The sequence below is a fragment of the Ictidomys tridecemlineatus genome, chromosome 4, assembly GCF_052094955.1.
Source record: "Ictidomys tridecemlineatus isolate mIctTri1 chromosome 4, mIctTri1.hap1, whole genome shotgun sequence".
In the NCBI taxonomy this organism is placed as follows: Eukaryota; Metazoa; Chordata; class Mammalia; order Rodentia; family Sciuridae; genus Ictidomys; species Ictidomys tridecemlineatus.
In genome coordinates, this window is record NC_135480.1 from 199,546,432 (window position 1) to 199,569,128 (window position 22,697).

The 22,697-nt window shown below is 37.6% G+C and overlaps 1 protein-coding gene across 13 annotated transcripts in view; it reads right to left on the reverse strand.

Annotated features, from left to right (window-relative positions):
• Positions 1 to 22,697, reverse strand: part of Dennd1a (DENN domain containing 1A) — a 517,467-nt gene that overhangs the window by 246,234 nt on the left and 248,536 nt on the right. For 8 of the 13 annotated variants that reach the window (XM_040286285.2, XM_078048174.1, XM_078048171.1 and 5 more), the window contains 2 exons: positions 9,960 to 10,017; positions 9,594 to 9,704 (listed from right to left, as the gene is read on the reverse strand). In XM_040286285.2, the coding sequence (XP_040142219.2) occupies positions 9,594 to 9,704; positions 9,960 to 10,017 (169 nt within the window). Of the gene's footprint in view, positions 1 to 9,593; positions 9,705 to 9,959; positions 10,018 to 22,697 lie in introns of those variants that run through there. The other 5 variants (XM_021723518.3, XM_021723517.3, XM_078048175.1 and 2 more) reach the window with 2 other exon arrangements.

Genomic DNA, 22,697 nt, shown 5'->3' on the forward strand with positions numbered 1-22,697 from the left:
CAAAAGGATTAGTTTTCTTCTCACTTCTTTGAATACTCTTCTTAGGTTGTTGGTGTGAACTAGGTTAATCTCTCTCTCTTTTAACATATAAAAGATGAACAAACAAAATGTTCGATTTATTTTATTTTTTAAATAGAAAACTAAATTTAGTCTTAGAATTCTCTGTTTGGGAAGTTTCCAGTTACAAGGTCTTGGCTTCCCTTGAGCACAGTTTGAAACAAAATAATGCAGTTTGTTCCTACGGCTGGAACATGCAGAGTGGAGCGTGCAGGCAAAGAGGCTCTGGCTCAGCTCCAGTATTTCAAACCTTCTTAAACTGCCACTCTCATCTCTGCTTCAAGGGCTGCAGATAAGCAAACAGGATTAGTTTTTTTCTTGTCCAGAAGAACTAGAAAAGCTTTGTACACATGATTTAGGTGTCCAGTTCACTACATGGGCTGGCACAGTCACAGCAACGTAAAGTTTGCTGGGAAAGAGGTAGAAAAGCCAAATCTCAAAAACTGCCCTGACCACAAACTGGTCCCTTCTTAGGTCATAAGACCAGATGGTGTTCAGACAATAGAAGCTGTCAGTGGGAGTGGATAGGACAGGATGGGGGCAAAGTTGGGAAAATATCCAGGACTTCCCTTGAATACTAAAGCATGTATTGAGGCACTGGTGAGAAGACCCAGTTATCACCCACCCCTCCTTGGGCCACGGATACCTGGGTCCTGCTCAAGTCCCACATTCTCCAGGACAAATCTGCATTTACCTAGTTAGGAAGAAACTGACAGGGAAATGATATTCAGTTATTTTCCCCTGTGCCTAAGTCAGTTACCACCAGAAAAGCATTAACTTTTTCATAGGTATGGGAGCCACAAAAATAATTGGGTGTGGAGGTTCAGTTAATTAGGTAATGATCTTGCTGATAAACAGTAGTTCCTTCCTAAGAACTTGTTTTAAAAAGCATACATTGGATATGACAAAAATATATTACTCAGGAAAGTAAATATGCTTTTGTCATCCCTTAGCTAGGTCTTCTCAATTTTTGAAACTTCTTCCAGTACCCTTAAATTATAAAGGGGGCCAATAGAGCTGAAACACACAAGAGCTAGAAGGAGGTGTAGCACACATATTCCGAAGCCACAGTGAGTCAGAGCGGATCTGGCCAGGGTCCCACCAGGGCCATGCTCAGGGCAGATGATTCAGGCTGGGCAGGGAGATGGCAGAGTGGAATAATGTGCAGACAGTGGGCAGACTGAACAGCATTTGAGAAACAGGGCTTTGGCTTACAGAGTGGATGTGTCAGTTAGAAAACTGCACATTGGCCTTTTGTTGCTTCCCTGGTGGCCAGAGTGGCGCTGGCTGCATGCAAGGGCTTTGTTTAAATCTCAAGGGGAAATGCCAGGCATGGTGGCGTATGCGTGTAATCCCAGCAACTCAGGAGGCTGAGGCAGAAGAATTGTAAGTTGGAGACCATTCTCCAATTTAGCAAGGCCCTGAGCAACTTAGCCAGACCTTGTCTCAAAATAAAAAAATAAAAAGAGCTGTGGATGAGGACTGGTATTGTGGCTCAGTGGTAGAGCACTTGCCTGGCATGTGTGAGGCCCTGGGTTCAACCCTCAGCACCACATATAAATAAACAAAGTAAAAAATCCATTGGCAACTTAAAAAAAAAAAAAGTTGGGGATGTGGCTCAGTGGTAAAGCATCCCTGGGTTCAATCCCTACTATCAAACAAAGAAAAACTAAAGGGAAGAGCTTGAATGTGCAAGCAAAAGCAATGGCCAAGCTGAGATTATTGCTGTCATTCAGACCCACAGTCAACAGAATCATGCCAAGAAAATTTCTCCGAGTGCAAGTGTCCGAGTGAACTCATGACAAATGGAAAATTACCAAGGAGGCAGTATGAGGCAGCCAAAAGGATTTTGGCCTGGAGCCAAGAAAAGTGGGTTTTAATTCTATCCCTGCAGCTCATTTTAGATAGGACACTTCAACTTTCTGGGTGTCAATAGTCTCATATGCAAAAGGAAGACAAAGTAGACCAGCTTCTGGGATTGATGCAAGAACTAATAAAAAAACTGATAATCACATATGTATGACTGCTCAATGCCTGGGACGTACTGTGAGGCTCAGAAAGGTTATCTTGAAAGAACTTTAGGAGTGGGGGAACCAGGGCCGACCACATAGAGTACTCAGCATGCATCTAAACAAGGGTTTATACATGCTTATTCTGCCCATGCTAACAACATGCCTCTCTGAGAGTTCTCAAGTTATTTATAAGCTACACAAGAAATGCCTCTCATTATTATAAAATCTGGTCTTATTTTTCAGCCAAACCAGCATTACCCAGCCCCACTTATCCTTATCCACCAGCTTTGGCTCAGTGTCTCTTCTGGCTTTTTACAAGAATTTTCAAATTATTCCTTCAGGAGGAGGGACAGTACTAACAATGTGTCCTGGCTCTTGTGACAATTCCTGTATAAGGGTTCTAAAAATAGTGTTGAGAAGTGGCACCCAGTAAACAACCTGGTCACCAATGCAAGCACTTGGGCTACGATTCATTTGTCTGTGTAATTCCCAGAAGTTCCTTCCTTTCCTGAAACCAAAGCCTCCCTCCTCCGACACCAGGTCAAAATGGTTGATATGCATGGCTCTTTCTCCAACTGACTGGTATTCGACGTTGGGCAGGTTATTTCACCTCCCCGATGGATAGGTTGCTATAGAAATGGGAATAATACTGATCTTCTAGGAAGCTGATGGAATTAGGTAGGATCATCTCTATAAACGTCTTACCTTCTACCTATCTGCTATCCACAGAATTTCCAAAAAGCAGTAAGAATTGAACTCAGAGATAAAAATATGGAAGAAAAATGGTAACTTTGTGGTATAAGAAATCACACTGAAGTATTTACATTAGAGAACAAGATTTAGTTAAGCCTTCCCTATTTATCATTTATAAAGAAAAACAATCAATATACATTAACTGAGCAAAGAGAACAAAAACTTACATTTTTCTTCTACAGAACATCATGATGTTATTGACCAAGACACGCTGGAATGCATTTTACCTGACTCTGAACCAAATATTGTATGGTTTGTCTCTATTGGTACACATTTTCATAAAAGATAGTACTCTGGGGTGTTCCACAGCTTTTATTCTTTCAGATGCTTAATGGCTATGAGGAGCATTAAGCCCACTCTTATCAAACAAAACTGAGAAAAATGTAACTTGTTTAAGGTATTGCAAGCCACATCAGAATCTGCCAAGAGAGGAACATCAGAACATCCTGGGCCTCATCTACAAGAAAACGAAAAGCCCCTCTCGAGGAAATAAGACAACAACTTTTAAATTCTGAATTTGGACTGGTTCAAAGATTTGATGGAACTAAGGTCTGTTCAACTATGTCACCCAAGAAGCACTCCCGGAAACTGACCAGGATGCTGCCCGTTGTATCTAGCTACTACCCCCAAACAGGTTTCCACAATCAAACAGAAAATAAAGAATTCAGTTAAGAATCAACTATTCTTCAAGAATTTTTTAAAAGTCAAAGTAATAGATGTTTATAGTCTTAAAAATAAAGCCAGAAAAATAGCAGTAAAGGTTTACACTGAAAACCAACAATCTTCTTTAAGATTCTCCTTATCCTTAACTCGATGTAATCACAATGAACATGGGATTTATCCCCTTGTTTTAAATAACTACTTCTTGGTTTTTATTTTAAAGATTAAAATATGACCTCCCATTGAAGCATTTATTGCTTTATTGTAAACATATATACGTACTATATGCCAAATCCTACTATAAGAGTTTTACAAGTATTTATTCCTTTCAATTTTACTTGATAGTGATTCTGAACCTTGGTACAAGCACTACTTTGTCGCTATCACTGAATAAAAGCTGTTTTGGGGATGGAAATGTAGCTTAGTAGTAAAGCACTTGCCTAGAATGTAAAAAACAAAATCAATAAAGGAGATGATGGTGAAAGAAGTTTTAAGTTTGGTAGCACACTAGTTTCCTCATAAGGATGCGCCAGCAGAAAAGGAAAAATAATGATGCAAAAGAGAAGAGCTTACTGCTGGACCACTTTCCTTGAGTTAGCAAGAGGAAGCTGAAGTGTCACCCTCTCAGCAAGGCATTTCTTGCTTTTAAAATGGCAATGCCTGTCGCCTCCCCATTCCCAACCCACTCTCCTCCTCTGCTTCAACCCTTAGTACTTACCATCAGTGGCTGTACTAAGTTTAACATTCCTTGTTTACTGAGGGTCTACCCTACAAGAATGCAGTCTTCATGAGGATGGGGATTTTTCCTTTTTGGTCCACTGTTGCATCCCTAGTGCCGAGGATAATGCCACAATAAAATATTTGTAGGATAAAGTCAGAGGGACAAGTGGGGTGGACTTCAGGAGAGTACAGAGTTAACCACAAAGGGAAGGCAGGGTACTGAGTACAGATCACAGGAGGCTGACAGATGTAGAAGGCTGCTAGGACTCTTTTCTGAGGGATTCCATTAGGTAGGCAAAGAATTCTGGGTTACAAATCATCTTCCTCTAGATGTTCAAGATATAGATTCACTGTTTTCTGATTATCAAAACTGTAAAATGTCATGCAACTTTTATTCTGAACCTTGGTACAAGCACTACTTTGTCGCTATCCCTGACAGTCAACAACAAAATTGAAGTATACACACACAAAAAACCCCCCACACAAATATGTATATCATATAATGATTTTTAAAGAAGAAAACTTAAGAACCCCAAACCTACCACCCAGCTCAAGGGTTGGCAAACTACACGAAAAGGTTAAGTGTGTGTACTGCCTGTTTTCGTAAACAAAGTTTTATTGGAACACAGGAACACCCATTATTTTACTATGGCAAACTAAAGGTCAGGCCTGGTAGTTATGACAAAGACAATATGGCCTGCATAGTCATATTTCTTATTTGATCCTTGTCAGAACTTTGTTGACCTCTACACCTAGCTGAAGACAGAAAATGGTACTGTTGATGTATGTCTCTTCCTAACTATACTGTTCTCCCTTTCTGGGAAAAAAACACTACCTAAATTATTTTTTTTTTTTTGGTGTGTGTGTGTTTCTTCTGTAGTTTATCTATATAGTCCTAAACAAATTACCATTTAGTTTTTATAACTTGAACAGTATATGAATGAAATGATACTGAATATTCCTCTGTGGCTGGTTTCTTTTAGTCAGTCAGTCTTCCGTGACAGACACAATCATGTGGATGGTGTAGTTCATCTTTACTAAGATGATATTCCATTGTTGTGACTCTACCACAGTTTATGGGCTCTCTGCTGAAAGTCACAGGGACAATTTCTAGGGTTTATAAAAACAATGCTGCTAAAAAAAAATTCTTGTACATGTATCCCACTACATATGTCCAAAAGAGTGAAACTGCTGAGTGACAGGCACATGCACAATACAACATTTGCCTTTGTCAGACACCTAAGTTTTTGAAAACTTAAGTGTTTCACTCATTGTACATTTAATGTACTTTTCTGTGATTACACATCCTTCCATATAGTTATTTGACTATTGGCATTTTTCCTGTGAAATATCCATTTAAAGCTTTTGCCAATTTTTCTATTAATAAATTCACCCTCTGATTTCTAATTGAAGTGTTTCTTTTACATATTACTGATACTAATCCTCAGGGTTTTTTTTTTTTTTTTTTTTTTGGGTACCGGGCACTCAACCACTGAGCCACATCCCCAATCCTTTTTGTATTTTATTTAGAGACAGGGTCTCATTGAGTTTTTTAGTGCCTTGCTGATGCTGAGGCTGGCTTTGAACTTGTGATCCTCCTCCCTCAGCCTCCAGAGCCGTTGGGATTACAGGTGTGCGCCACCAAGGCCGGTTCTGATAATTTTAAATATGGTAAATGTCTTGATTTGTGACTTACCTTTACATTCATGGAATGATATGAATAATATCTTTTAATGAATAAAAATTCATAATTTTAATCTTTTCCTTTATACAATGGATCATTCTAAAATAATCCCTCTCCGTTCCAAGATCATAGATGACTATTCACTTATTTTGCCTTGTAAAAGTTTAAAAGACTTTCCTTTAAATTTAAATCTTTAATCTATTTGGAATTTAGTTTTGCTTGAGTAAGAAATTACCTTCTTTTTCTTCCCCATATGGATAGCTAATTATTGAGATGTTCATCTACTCCCCACAGTTTGTCCAATGTTTCTTCCGTTGTTTATAAAGAGCCCTTACACATGTGGTCTGTTTCTGGCCCTCTGTTCTGTTATTTCAAAATCTGTGTATCTCTACCCCACTACCAGCATTTAATTATTACAGCTTTACAAAAGTTTTGTATCTAGAAAGCACACTTCCACAACCCATCTTTTATTTCAAGTTTGTCTTGGCTTTTCCTTTGCCTTTTCTGTATTAGAATTCTAATTCTGTTAGAATCAGCATGCCAGGTACTATGTAAAAGTCTAATGGAATATTGAATGGAATTATATTCAATCTACAGATCATTTTGGATTGAAATGACATCTTCAGAATATTGAGTTTGCCTATTCATGAACATGGTCATACTTTTTCTTCATCTTTTGGGGACCACATAAGTTTTCCCTTTTAACATGGTAATGTGTAATTATGTTAGAATATTTTGTAGTTCCTTCAACCTATATTTCTCAAATCATTGGTTATTATGAATTTTTAAAAACATTTGCCTAATATTTAGTCTAAGATTTTTATACCTACATTAATGAGTGACATTGATTGATAATTATTCTTCTTTAAACTGTCCTCTGTGTGATTGAATGTCAAGAATAACAAGCACAAGAAAAGCTAAGGTGTATTTCCTCTTTGTAGGACACCCATAGCACAAGAGTTAATAACAAGAATCCTCTTTGTTCTGAACTCAAGGAGTCTATGCTTGAGAATTTTCATAGTAAGATACTCAGGAAAATATAAACTACACTTAGCAGGTAAAAAAAAACTAAACTAAACTAAAATAACAAGCACAAGAAAAGCTAAGGTGTGTTTCCTCTTTGTTCTGAACTCAAGGAGTCTATGATTTGAAATTATATATTCCTTAATATGTCTGATAAAACGTACCTATAAAACTATATGGGCTGAGCCAGGTGTGGTGGTATATCCCTGTAATCCCAGTGGCTAAGGAGGATGAAGGCAGGAGGATCAAGAGTTCAAAGCCAGCCTCGCAAAAGCAAGGTGCTAAGCAACTCAGTGAGATCCTCTCTCTAAATAAAATACATAATAGGGCTGGGGATGAGGCTCAGTGGTTGCGTACCCCTGAGTTCAATCCCTGGTACAAACAAACAAATAAAAAACACCTATATCGGCTGAGTGTTTTATCTGGAAAAGTAATTCCAAGCATTGAATTACTTTATATAAAGTAAATGACCTATTAAATTTTTCTATTTCTTTCTGAGTCAATTTTCATAAACTACATTTTCTGTCCATTATGCTTTAGTTTTCAAATACTGGCATAAAGTTGGTAACAGTATTTTCTAAGAATTTTTAAAATCTATGCTGCATCTGTTCTTTGTGTTTGCAATTTATTCTTGTATTTCATTTTAGTTTTGGGAAGGAGCAGAAATAACTTTGTGTGTTTAATCCACTACATTTATGTGAACAAAATTACACAGAGGATCCAATGTTCCTTATCTATAAAATGGAGGTAATAACAGAACTCACCAAAGCTGTCATAGCAAGAATTAAATGAGTTAAAATATGCAAAGTGCTTAGGACAGTGACTGGCACCTATGAAGGGCTCAAAAATAACATGATTAAAATATAGGGAAGTCAGTTCCACTGTGATGATGTCCTGTTTTAGCGTGGCTAAAGTTTCACAATCTAAAGCAGCAATAACTGGTTATGGGCTGGATTCTTTCAAATATACCCTCATTTCATTCAAGCCCTATAAAAAGGTGATGATGTTTCTGGTTGGTATTATTCTCATTCTGAAGCTCAGTCTCCATGTTCATGCCTTGAGATTGTGAACTGCACTTTGCAGAGCAAAATACAAAACAAAGTAGGAGGTTGACTGTGCTATATAAGTTGTTTTTACTCTGAAAACAAAAATCATACTTTTTTCACTTATTAAGTGCTATGAATTGATAGAAAAAAATTGTGAGTCCGTGACAAGCAATCAATAATTAATCAATGAAAATGAAATAATGAAGCTATGATGAAAGCCATAAAGAAACTCGAGTAACCTCACCAAGTTTGCATTATTAGGTGTCTTTTATCCATGGACGAACTTATAACAGGCCCTTCATTAGGCAAATTCCCACTATAAAAAGTTTCTTCTATCTTCTTTAACAGAGGGATCCTACTCTCCGTTGATTTTTCTACATAAGTTTTACCTAAAAACAATAATAAACCATCCAAACAGATACTGTTTAGGGGGAAGCACACTGAGGTTTGTAATTTATTTTGAAATGCATTAAAAATTAAGATGAAAAAACAAACAAAAAAAGGAGATCTAGGGGTATAGCTTAACGGAGAGCACTTATCCAGCATCCATGAGTGCCTAGGTCCCATACCTAGCACTGAAAAGGAAGGAAGGAGGGAGATACGATTGATGAATGAAGGACAGGTAGATAAATAAATAGGTTAAAAAAACTATAGTAAACTAATCACTGGTAAAATATAGATGAAATTATACCAATGTTCACTACAAAATGATTTCTACTTTCTATAATGCTTGAGAATTTTCATAGTAAGATACTCAGGAAAATATAAACTACACTTAGCAGGTAAAAAAAAAAAAACTAAAATAAAAAGAATGGAAAATATTTCTATTGCACATAGCAAAAGTTATCACAATACGTAAATTTATTAAAAAAAATCAAAATCCCTATAAGATAAATGGGAAAAGATTAACCAAATACACATAGGAAATAAACCCATGGAAAATGCTCAGTTACCTCTAACCAAAACAATTTGAATTAAAGCACTCCTTTATTGGCAAAATTCAACTGCATGCATGTGCGCACGCACACACAGGACACACACATCTCTGGCAAGGCTGTGATAAAAGTGGCACAGCCATACACAGCTGGCTGCATTCACTGTAAACATGCACAGCCTGTTGGGGAAGTCATCCGATAGTCCTCAAGCCATGGTGTTTATCAAGTCCTTTGACTTGGTGGCCTCTCTCTTAGAAAATGAACATATCAGTTAAAAGAAGACAAAGGATGTTTACTGCAGTTTTATCTACCAGAGGATTAATCTATGAACTACCTAAATGACCATGAAAAGAAGAAAAATTTATTAAATTTTGTAAATGATGATGCATCAGCATAATGGAATATGGCATAGACATTTAAAAATGACAATAATGAAAATTTATGTGGAAATATGTATAGTGTTTATAACACAATCAAAAGGAAAATATTTATAATTGTAAGAGTATAATTTTATAATTGTGAGAGTAATTATGAAATTTATTTTGACACTGAAAAGGAACATAAATAATTAATGAAAATGATGTGCTACTGTACAAGGGGACTGGGGCTGATTCCTTCTCCTCAAATGTTCTTTAATCTTGCTGATATATCTTTCAATTAAAATTATATCACTGAAAGGCCCATCTCAATACTGGCTACTCACAGTGCTGAGCTTGCTGCAAATGATGAGTATCCGGCGCTCGTACAGCATACTGGCATACAGATGCAACATGTTGTTTACATCCACAGCCACAAAATATTCTGTCAGATTTCTCTAGGAAAAAGAAGAAAGGTTTGTGGTTTATTTTGTCTGTTCTTATTACAAGTAGTGTTTCTAATAAAAGCATGAGAAACAGAAAATAATCACAAAGCTCATTTCTTCTCCTGTCCTATTCTTTCTACCTGGGAGACCAAATCCCACTCATGTATAAAATCATGAAATGCTAAGTTGGAAGAGACCTTTGAGATGAGCAGTCTGGCAACTGCATCTATGTGTGGTGATTACAGTTAACAACATGGTTGTATATACCTCTGTGTCTGCTCTTCATGTCAGTTCCAGAAGGTGAGCAGGACAGGAATCGTGGAACCTTACAAACGAGGAAACCAAGGCTCAGAGAGATTTGCCGAGATCAAATAGTCTAATAAGCAATGAGGACAGGACTGCTGCTCAGATCTTTGGACCTGAGATCCTAGAACCTTCCTTAGGTACTGTATCATATGTTCAAGGAAAAGAAAGTACCCAGAGATTAAAGTGCTTCTGGCACAGGTCCTGCTTCTGTCCAGCAGGTCCCAGCCATGAAGGCATCACCTTTCCTGTTGCCACTTGCTGGTGTCCCACCCCTCCACAGCTTACATTCTCTATAAAGTGGCTTGGCTAGAATTAAAGAAATTTTCAAGATTTACCATTTCCAGACATTTCACTAAAAAAAAAAAAAGGAAAAAATTAAAAACTGAAGACAAACAGCAGCAAGCTGTAACAAAGCAGTGCTTTAACTAGCTTTTTCTGTAACCTGGGCTTCATTCCTTTAATTAGTACTATAGATTGGTAGATTGGTACTCTTCAGATTTCAGAAAAAAAATGGAGTGTGTTTTATTTCTACAACCCTTTCTATACCCACCTGGCTTTAATAATACACATGAATATGCTAATTTCTTACAGATTTTTAATGCAGTACAATATAAGCCTCTGCAAATGAAAGGAACTGAGAAGGAATGCTATTGTCAGGGGTTGCAGTTTATAATGATTAAAGATCTATAACCCATAAATTGAAGTAAATCAGGTAGATTTTACATGCAAAATAGCATAAAGTGCTTTTCAATAATATTATGGTTGGGAATAAGAATCAGCAATTATCTTATGATTTATTATTGTTTGACTGGGGTACCAGGTTAATCATCAACTTCTATAAACAAAAAGCCAGTGAATTAATAGCTCTGGATACTGACTACTTACAAAGTGTCAGGCACTGTATCAGACACTTTGTATATATGATCTTATGCAATCCTCACAAAAAACCAATGAGGTGTTATTCTTTCCTATGCAGAGAAACAGAAATTAAATCTGGGAGATTCAGTAACAGGTGGAGTCAGACTGACTTCACAGCCTCTGCACTCTCCACTAACCTACACATCTCTACTAAATACTTTTCAGTGTCTACTGTGTACAGGGCATGCATTCACTTCATCTTGAAAACACTCCTTGAACTAGGTGCTATTGACCCTATTTAAAGATAAGAAAAGAGGCACAGAGAAGTGATATAATTTGATAAAGGTCACACACAAGTGGCTAAGACACGATTCAGTCTTGTGAAAGTCTTTTTTTCAGACACTCCAAATTGTAGGCACAAATTATATTTGGAAAAAGAAGAGGTATAAAAAAGATCAAAATATGACTAAAGAGAGGGAAATTTCTTTGGAAAATTTTTATTATCCTATTTATTGAATAATCCTTATTCCCAGGAGATAGAAAGTTTAGAAAAAAACACAGGAAAATATCTAACAACCCTGAGACAGGCACTACCATGTCCACTTCATGGATGGGAACATTGAAATTCAGGAAGGTTCAGTGGTAGTCTTGTAAAGGTCACTCGGCTAGCAAAGGCAGAGCCAGGTTTCAACACCAGGTCTCCTGAATCCAAAACTCATACTCTAACCAACATGCCAACTTGCCTCTCAACAAACTCAATAAAAACAAAGCAAAACAAATAACAAAGGCTATCTGAACTAGGCCAGAGGTGCCTCCTCTGCCCAGTGGCTGAGGAACACTGAGCTAATAATGTCAGGGTGGGGTTTGTTTGGAAGACTGTGACATGGCAGAGCTCTTCTTGCAAACAAAAATATGAGGCCCTCAGCTGAGCATTTCAGTAAAGGCTTAACTGCTGATGAATTACATGAATTTCTCTTTTAGTAGAGGATGGAAGTAAAAAGAAAATAGAAGTGAGGAGCTTAAAGAAGGCCAGAAAGCCCATTAGCACTTTTGACAGATCCAAAGATAACTCTGAAGCCACCAAAACGTGGCCTCAAGAGTCTGCCAAGAAGCTTCACGCTGGGTAGAAATATGTTACACAGCTTGCCATCCAAATAGGGAGACACAGCGTCAGAGACAAATCCTGTGCCTTATTTTGGTGGGAGAAAGGGAGGGGGGACCACAAGGATACTTTTGCAGATGGGGAAGGGGATGTTTCAGAAATAAAAACATCACTGAGGCAGGTCCCCATGCCCAGTCAGGATCTGAGGGCGCAGGTGCTTATTTCAAAAACTCTGTATAGGTATGTTAAAAATATGTAACATTTAACCAAATTCTCTCTAAACTGTCATGTACTTTTTTTGGTATTTCTCATTCCATCTGTGCTGATTACCAAGATATTTGTGTCTAAACAGAAGCTGTCTTTCTTATCTGCTTCCTCCCCTGCCTCTTTCCTTCTGGGATGCCACCCGCTGGAGCAGGTGGGACTGCCAATGGCCCCAGCTCTAGGAACCTCACTCAGCCAGGGAAGGACCTATGGGGCACAGGGGACCTGGGGCACTTGCAGTTCCCACCAAGCCTGGGCTCTGGAGCAAACCTCTAGGATACAGGGATATCCCTCCCACCGCCCTGCAGCTTCCAATACATTGGGCCCAAGCCTTAGCTTCTCAGACCTGCTCTGCCTTCTCCCAGACTTTAATTCTGCTGTTTCTCCTAGAGTACTCCTCTCTACCTTGAGGATGTCAATTTACTTCACCTGGCTCCAACATCACCTCCTCCTGCAAGGTCTCCTAGATTCCTTATTTGTCAAACATCCTTCATGTTTCCATGACATTTTGTCCCTATCCTATAATAACTTGGTTTTAAGTATGTTTTCCCCCTAGACTGAATTCTACCGGGTGTGATGAATCAGGAAGAACAGTAAAGAATGGATCCTCCTAAAGAACCACCACTCCTATCAAACATGGTATCCATTGGCCCCTAGTTCTCGATTTAGTGTCCCAGATCATAACACCATCACAGGTAAGCAGAGTAACTACTCCATTCATTGCCAATCACTTCTCTATGTAATTCACCTGCTAGGAAAGGAAACCCTTGCACAGAGGGCTGTTGCAGTTTCTGTGCTCAGATGGCCTTGGATGCCTTAGTGGCAGTGTGCTTCCAGGCTTCAGGGCATCATGCCTTTCCCATTCATGGAGTCTAAACATTGTTTCCAGTTATGTGTGCAGCATCTGGCTATCCACCTGGCCTTCATTACCCACCCACCCCTTCCTGCCCTGAAGGCTGGTCAGTAGGCACACAAAGCTGATCACTACTTAACTCAAATCCAAGAAGCTGGACAAAGCCTCCTAGAAGGTGGTCTACAGAAAAGGCACATACTACACAAGCTCCTTAGACTCTCAGCTTCTGTTTCTCTTCTCTACAAAGAAATGTTGATGAAGGTCTCTTCCAGGGACTAACTCTCTGTGGCTCTCAATCCAGACAAAGAGGAGGGAACTGGCACCTGGCAAAACCCCAGTCCCCCCAGGAGAGGTCTCATAAAGGCTGCTCCTGTCTAGCTGCCCCTGCTGGCTCCTGCACCAATCCAGGTGGCTGGGGACTCCATGCTCAATGTGATCTGCGCCTGAGGTTATGAAGCAGGTGGGGGTGGGGGTGATGGGGTTTGAAATGGGTTGGGACGGGAGGGGATATAGTGCGGCTTAGAGAGAAAGCGTCTTAGGTTCAATACCTTAGGGAAACGAGATAATCCTCAAACCAAAGAACCGACTCTAAGCTGGGTACTCCTTGGAGTCTTAGAAGCAGATGCTAGTCCGCCCCACTGTCTGTCATTTTATCAGTCTTTGTGACTCTCTACTTCTTCCATGGTATAGAGGATAAAGATTTATTGCACTGGGGCTAGAGGAGGCTTCCTAGGCTAGAGGCTTGGAAGGTCCTAAAATAACCCCTATTCAAATTATTTTACCATAATGGTTTTTTTTGTTTGTTTTATTTTGTTTTGTTTTTAAAGAGAGAGGGTCTTGCTATGTTGCTCCGGCCAGCTCTGAATTCATAGACTCATATGATCATCTCGCCTCAGATTCCTAAGGAGCTATATAACAGGCACGTGCCACTGCTCCCAGTTTTCACAATATAAAAAGTTTTAAAACCCTCAACTGATTTTTTTTTTTAAAAGAAGAATTAGGTTATCTTACTGGTGTGGGTTTTTTTTTTTTAAAGAGAATTATAAATTTGGATTACAAAATAATCTTCCTGAGAAAGAATCCCACCAACTCATACAGGCAACAAAATCCAAGAAGTATATTTGAGGAAAGAAAGCAGAGTTACCCAAAGGTCAGCTTTTATCCCTCTGTGTGAATGGAAAAACCATCAGAATAAACAGTCATCTGACAACTCTTAAGTGCAACAATGGACTCCTCTATAATCTCATACTTGATAACAGGTCTTCTACCATCATTCTCAACTGTTTATTTTTTAAAGTCACAATGACTTCATAAATCTTTTCTATATCATGGTTCATCTTTTGACAAAGTGGAGTCTGGGCAATGTCATATGTAACTGTCCATTCTAGACGCTTACCTCGCATCATTAACCACTTGGTATGACATTGACCAGATAATTAAGACAGGTTTGTTTAATATTCCAAATGAAGGCCTACATAATTATCCATTAATCAAAAAGTAAACTTCAAAATCTGGCAGCTAAAAATAATCCCTTATTGAGTTAGTTTACAATGTAATTATTACTACATATTTGTTCATGATCTGTGACTCTTTTTAATGCAGGTCAACTGTTTAAAATTTATAAAGATTTATGCTCATTTAATTATTGACTGCATAAAATTCACTCCTACATGAGTTATCCTGATAGAGAAAACCCTGATGAGCAATTACACAGTGATAGTTTCTCAGCAAAAAGGAAAAAAATATTTTTACAAAGAAATTGTAGAAATAATGAGAATTAACTTCAACAGGATCTGAAAGTGGAAAGAATTAATTTTCCACGTTTGCTTTTCATTAATGTCTTATAGACAAATTGGTCCTAAAGCCAACTATAAGGAACAATTCTTTCTCCCTTTCCAGGGATGGTTGCATTAGTCATTCATTCATTAACTAATTCATTCAGTCAGTTGTTAATTCCATATAGCTATATATTGAGCAACTACAATGTTGCAGTGATGGAAAAAAAATCCATCCCTGTTCTTATGAAAGGAGAGATGACATTAACCAAATATCCACACAACTAATTATGTAACTTATGGTGAGTGGTTTCTTAGGTGGGCCCAGAGTACCACCAAGCCAGAGGCATTAGACCCAAAGTATCTCCATGCTTGGATCAGACTGACCCAGGTGTGAATCATGTTTTAGCATTTACTGATTGGGCAAGTTACTTCATGTCTCTGGACTTCACTTCCTCTTCAGATCCATTCCACAAGGATGTTGTAAAGATGTCATGACATAATACGTAGCACCTGACCTGAATCCACAATGGATGTTCAACAGATACTAGCTCAGGCCTCCCTTTCTTACATTAACTCTTCTCTGACACTGTCCAGAAGACCATGATAATCTGGAGACAGAATATTATTAAGTTCCATGTCCCAAAGAGCTTATTCTCTTAAGTTCAGTGTGTCCCTTAGAGGAGATAATTAATAAATGCTTATAGACCACCTCCTATATTAAAGGCTTTGTGGACTCCATTTGCCACAAAAGTCCCAGGCTTCAGAAATTCTGCTGTCAAGAGGATGTACCCAAGAGTCTTGAAAATCCACAAAAGAGAAATATTGGTCTGTGCAACCAAGAATGTAAGCAAACACCTAGAAAAGACAAGCCCCAGAGAGTCTGCCCGGCCCTTAACCACACTCAGATCTCAAGAAAGGTCAGGACTAGAATTCTCAGAAAGCCGAGGAAAGGAAAAAAAGAGAAAGACCATTGAAAGGAGCATCTCTGTGGCACCAGAGTTGTTCTTGGAACTTTATGTTTAATACTGCATTTGTTCCTTGTATTTTCCTTCATTAGATAAAGACATTGGGGTTCCAAGAGAATAAGTAGGTGACCAAGGCCTCAGACTGACAAAGCCCTGTATCTGACCATCTCCAAGACTCATGTTCTTTCCACGACAGCAGGTTATATAGTATTAACAGCCCCATGGTTATTGCTTGTTTCAATTTGTAATGCAGCAATTTAGTCATATTAAATTAATCTCTGAAAAAAATCACCAAGAGATTAAAATGCAAATTTCAACATGGCTAGTGCTCAATAGTGATTCTATGTAAAAAAAGCCCACAAATTGGTCTAACAAAAGTTCAGAGTCTCCTTAGAGGAAAGGCTTTCCTGCTTCATTTTTGTATTTTAGATATATAAAAATCATTCCATTTATTTTTTTCCTTATGAATATCACAAGTCAACTCTAGGTGGGGAGAAAGGCATAATGAAAACAAATCTTCCAAACCTGGGTCACTACACCCCACTGACAAGCAGACCTTGGGCTGGCAACCTCAGGCCTGTGAGCTCTGGGTTCTGTATGTGTAAAATGGGGCTCATGTCTACCACTCACAGAGTAGCTGTAGGGATTAAAATGGAATGGTGTATGTTAGGAGTGCGGCAGATTGGTATTACTATTCTGCTTAGAAACAAAAAAGGCTAGTCTTTTTCTGGTTTGTAAAGGAGGATTTAGGGGACAATGGGTCATACACAAGGAATTGGTTCATTAGTGGCAAAACCAGCAGAGGGAATGTAAATTTTAAAAGTGGTGGGGGCAAGGGAAGTGGCATACAGTGCGAACAGGAACTGGAGGTGGAGCTATGGAGAAAATTATTCAAAAATTATTTCTAATTTCAGTAATTATAGTTTTGAAGATTAAGGAAATTATCAGAACTTTCAGGTACCTGCAAATCAAGTTCTTAAGGAATTACTGGTCCTTAATAAAGAAAAAAAGATGAATGCAACCTAGGTAATAATTTTTATCATAACATTATTTAACACAGCAGAACATTAGAAACATTCTAAATGTCTATTAGTACAGAAAGCATAGTTAAAACAATAAAGTATGGTGAACTGATATGACTTTCCTGATATGACTCTCTCCTGATATGACTCTCCCAGAAAAAGTCACTGGAAAAGAATTTTAAAAGGCATGAATTCCAAAAAAACAAGAGAGGAGATGATAATGGAAGAGAGATGTCAAATTTTTAGAAATCAAATAGCAGATGTGGTTCTCAACCTAGGGCCATTTATCCCCCAGGGGACATTTGGCAATGCCTAGAGACATTTCTGGTTGTCAGAGCTGGATAAGGGTAGGTTAGTATCATACAGATTTCAGGGAAGCTGCAAAACAACCTACAATATAAGTCATGGTTGGGTTTTTTTTTTTTTGCCACTGAGAATAAAAGACCTAATCAGAATAATGTAGAGGGAGAGACATTTATTTGGTACAACTTGCTCCAGAGGTGTCTCAGTCTACAGATGGCCAACTTCATTATTCTGCTGGATATGAGGCAGAACTTCAGGGAAGAAGGATGGGATAGAGGAATGCAGCTCAGGACATGTCAATGAGAAAGCAGACAGAGACAAAGCTCTGCTTACCAGGTTCAAAATATATACCCAAAGGCTAGTCCCCAATGATCCACTGCCTTTAGCAACGCCTACATGCCTACACCTAGTTAATATCTATCAGAGGAATAATGCAATGATTAGGTTAAAACTCATTAACCAATCATTCACCTCTAAACTTTCTTGCATCGTCTCACACATGAGTTTTTTGTGGACACCTCATATCTAAACTATAACAACAGTAATACACAAGAAAGGATGTCCTAGACCATGCTGACAACAGTGCTGAAGCTGAAAAGTAAGGCTGGAAAGTAAGGCTGAGGTGGGTGCACGGGGCAAAAGCATCAAGCCCACTCACACCATGGAACTCCCAAAAGGCTCGGAAGTGGAGACACCCCAAAGGGCAAGAGGCTAGGGGATGGATGCAAATGAAAATAGGAGTAATCCCTTCCTAACATTCTCCTATCCAGCTAGTCAGCTGACCTCCTGCACCTTTCTCAGGCAGTAAGTGTTTACTCTGGAGGAACTGAACGAAAAAGACCTGGGGAATAAAGCATTAAATAGAAAACATGGGGATTAAATGAAGGCAACCATAATAAATGTTGACCACCCCATTCTGCTTCCCAAACACTGGTAATAAGTATTCACACCCTAGGCAAGAGAAAACTGACCCACTAAATAGAAAAGATTTTGATACTGACACCCGAGAGTCCCTTGCCCCCAGAATGTCTACAACAGTCACAGGCTTCCAAACAATGATCCACTCACCACAATAAAGCCTACCAGATACCAAGCTCTACTCCTGAGCACAGAACTGCCACTCAGCTATCCAGTGCCTCACTCTGAGGTGTGACTGAGCTCCTATTCAAAGACAGCCTATATAATAAGTTACACAGAAGACAGACAAACAGAAGCTAAGAGTGGGAGCAAGAAGTCCTAGCACTCAGAGGCTGAGGTGAGATCATTGAGCCCATGGGTTCAAGGCCAGACTGGGCAACCCAATGACACCCTATCTCAAAAGAAGAAGAAAACAATGCAGGGGGAAAAACAATTTTTAAATCTAGTAATAATACTCTTACAAATGAGGAAAAATATTAAGAATACGATGGTCAAAACAAGAAATTTAAAAGGATGGGATGAATAGTTGAAGAAAGCAAAGATTACAAGAGTGACACTGAAAATAATTAAAACAACAAAAAAGTTACAGGATCAATATAGAAGATTTAAATCTTCTGTACGTAGCACAGAAAATCAATAGGTAATGAATTCTGTAGTAGAGCAGCAGAGAAAGGACAGAGAGAATTAAAGGATTTTTTCCAAAGAAATAATGTGAGAAAATTTTGAAGCTCTGAAGGGTGTGAGTTTCCAGATTGAACGTCCAAGTGCCCAGCACAATGGATGAAAATGGATCCATTAAGGCATGTTGCTATGCAATTTCAGTATGTTAGAAGAGATGAAAGATCATAAAAAAGTTAATAATAGGAATCAGAATGGCCAAGACTTGTAAGTTGCAATAGTAAAGCTAGAAGTCATTAAGCAACATCTTCACAATTCTGAGGAGAGAACTTTCCAACCTAGAATTCCATACCCAGAAGAAATATCAGGAGTAGAGTGAATTTTTTCTAGTCAAGCAACTTCTAAACACATTTCTGCTAAAGTGAGACTTACTCAGGAAACTGTTGAACAATGTTTCACCAAAATGATGGAATAAAATCAAGAAAGAGGAAAATGTCAAATCCGATAACTCTTATATGATAGAAATCTGTACAAAAAAGGAAACTTAAACAATCTATTACCTGCTTCAATGTATTCACAAAAATGTAAATATTACTGATTTATTGTCAATTTATTCTAAATATAGAGGGAAAATGGGAGAGGAGAAATAGGTGGGAAAAATTATTTTGTGTATATGTTTCTGGGGAGGGGGATCACAGGTATTAAAAGACCTAAACTCTCATCTTTCATAATAAAACCCAGTAGGTGATACAAGAAACAGGGGAAAAAAAATTTAGTGTAACACTAAGAACATGCTTAAAATATGAAGGAAAATACTATAATTGTTGAAAACTTGCATGTAACTGCCTCTGTGATGTGAGAAATATGGCTGTTTTTTTTTAACAACTACTACATGGTACTATATGATTTTTAAGCCATTAATATATGCATTACTGTCACAAGATGAATATACCATTAAATAATAATACTATGAGGACTATGAGTATCAGTGGTAGAGTACTTGCCTAGCATATTAAAGGTCCTAGCACTCCCAAAACTATATCATTAAAAAGGATGAAATAGAGAGCCGGGAGCAGTGGCGTATGCTGGTAAGTTCATCAACTCCAGAGATTGAGGCAGGAGGGTCTTAAGTTTGAGGCCACTCTCAGCAACTTAGTGGAGACCCTGTCTCAAAATATGAAATAAAAAGGGCTGGAATGTAGCCCAGTGATAGAGTACACCTGGGTTCAAACCTCAGGACAATTAAAAATAAAAAAGAATAAGGTAAATACATAGGAACAGTTTTTAGAATACATTAAACCAAAACCAAAAAAGGGAGTGCTAAACAAGATGAATAGTATCACATTTTTGTTTAAAAAGCTGTCTACAATAGGTACACATACAACACTATAAATTCATAGAGAAAAGTCTAGAAGGCCACCCATCATATTCTGAAGGGAAAATGGGATTAGGATGGAGGAGGAGTGGTGTTAATGGGGGCCTTTCACTTTTTAAAAAAATATACTTCTATATTAATCTTTTAAAACAAAGATTTTTATAAAATTTTTTTAATGATAGAAATGTTTATAATATATTGTTATAGAAAAAACAGTTATAAAGTAAGATATTTGGTATGATCCCCACCATGTTTTTTTAAAAAAATGTAGCTTCCAAACATTTTTAAAAAATATATAGAGCCCTTTTATTTCAAATGGAATATTACCCAAGCACAGTGGAAATTAATGTGCTCTAAATAAAATAAAAGCAGGGACCAGTACTCTAGTTCAATGGCAGAGCACTTGACTAGCATGTGCAAGGCCTTCTAGGTATCCTGAAGCATTCTTAGGGTTCCAGGCAGGACAATTTGAAAACAACTACTATTATCATAAAAAAAGAAAGAAGGTAAAACTTAAGAAAATGACTTCTCTGAGATGGTAGGAGATTCTGAGTGATTTTCTTCTGCTTTTGTTTTTAATTTTGTTTTGTTTTAGTTGTAGTTGGACAAAATACCTTTATTTTATTTATTTATTTTTATGTGGTGCTGAGGATTGAACCCAGTACCTCGTATGAGCTAGGCAAATGCTCTATTGCTGAGCCACAACTTCAGCCCTTTTCTTCTGCTTTTGTATTATGTATGTTTGTGTGTGTGTGTGTGTGTGTATGCCTTTTCTATGAATTGTAAAAATTTAAATAATAATATCTGTTATTTGAACATGTCTAAATAACCACCAAACCATGATTTATTTGCAAGAGTGAGGGCAGAAATGGTAATAGAGTTTTATTAATCTAAGTTATTATTCTACATTTGTATTATCTATATCTTAGATTGACTTTAATCATTCATATTTTCCAGTAAATTTTCTATTTTCATACTTTTCAAATTTATCAAGTTGAAAATATTTTGTTCTTTTCAAAAATTCAATTTTTAAAAAAGTCTTGATTTCAGTTTTACATTAACAATGTTTCCTAGTAAATTAAATTATAATATCTTTTTCAATTTTGGATTTTTTATTGATATTCTTTTTCTAGGTTCTTAAATTGAAACTTCAGTTCACCCAGTCACTAAACTGCCACCCAGGGCTCAGCAGCCTCTCCCTTGAGCTACCTCGCCTTCCTGAAGTTCAGTCCCCCGCCTTCTCTTGCAGCTGCCTTCCACAGGCAGTTTCCACTGAGGAAAAGGAATCCAATTATATGTCCACTATCCAGAACCTCCACTCTTTCGACCCCTTTGCTGATGCAAGTAAGGGTGATGACTAGCTTCCTGCTTGCACTGGGGATTACATCCATGTACGAATTCAACACAGAAATGGCAGGAAGACCCAACTACCGTTCGAGGGATCACTGAGAATTACAATAAAAACAAACTAGAGAAAGCATTTAAGAAGAAAATTGCCTGCAATTACTGTAATTGAGCATCCAAAACATGGAAACATAATTCAGCTACAGGGGCAAGAACATATGCCAGTTCCTGGTAGAGATTGGATCAGCTGAAGATTCATGGGTTTTAAGTGCTTATGGCTCACTGCAGCCTAAGTGAGGATTTCCTTGCAACAAGTAGAATTTCCCTTCTGTTCCTTGTCTCAAGTTTAAAACCCTCAGAGTTAGTATAATGCAGCCATTTGGGGTCCACTTTTAACTTGGACTAGTGTAACTCCTTCATGCAATAAACTGAAAAGAGCTTGGGGGGGCAGTGAGGGGCGACACAAAACTTAAATTCATTATTTTTACAAAAGCATTCAAAAGCAATGAAATTTTGCCTGAATATGGTTTTAGCCACATCCCTTATGTATTTGTTGTTTAGTGTTCTCATTATTATTAATTTCTAAACTAAACAATATTCAATTTTAATTTTTTATTCTGTTTGACCCCAGCACTATTTCAAGTACAGCAATATTTTTAAACCTGTTATTATTAATTTCTAGTCTTATTTTATATCAGTAGAAGATAGGGACCTATAAAAGTTTAACTTATTCTATTTTGAAAATTTCAGAGTAATCTAGTATCTGATCAATTTTTATAAATGTTCCATGTTAATTGAAAATTATCCTTTAATAGCCTTTTGCTACTTTTAAAATTGTATCTGCACTTTTTGAAGGATTCTTTCTGGGTACCTCCACTGTTTATACTAAACTGATGGATAAGTATCAGTGATCATCTCCTTGACATTGCAAAAGTTCTCAAATTTTCTAGTTCATAGTGGCTCCCTCTATCATTATGGGAAGACTGTTCTCCTTAATTTTATACTTCTTTTATTATATCAATAAAATTTTAAAGTGAAGGTTAAAAATCATGGGCCCAAAGTATAGCATAGTATGTGTTATGGTCTGGATATGAGGTATCCTCCAAAAGCAGGGATATTCAGAGGTCCATCCTAGTTTGAGTGGAATTGAACTAGATCTCTGAAAATAAACTTTTCATCCCATAAGTGTCTTGTCAGGTATTTTGGACACAGTGACACAAAAAAGCTAACAGTATATAGAAGCTCAGTCTTGAAAATCAAAAAGATTAAGTTTGAATTCTGATTCTATCAATTCTTTGT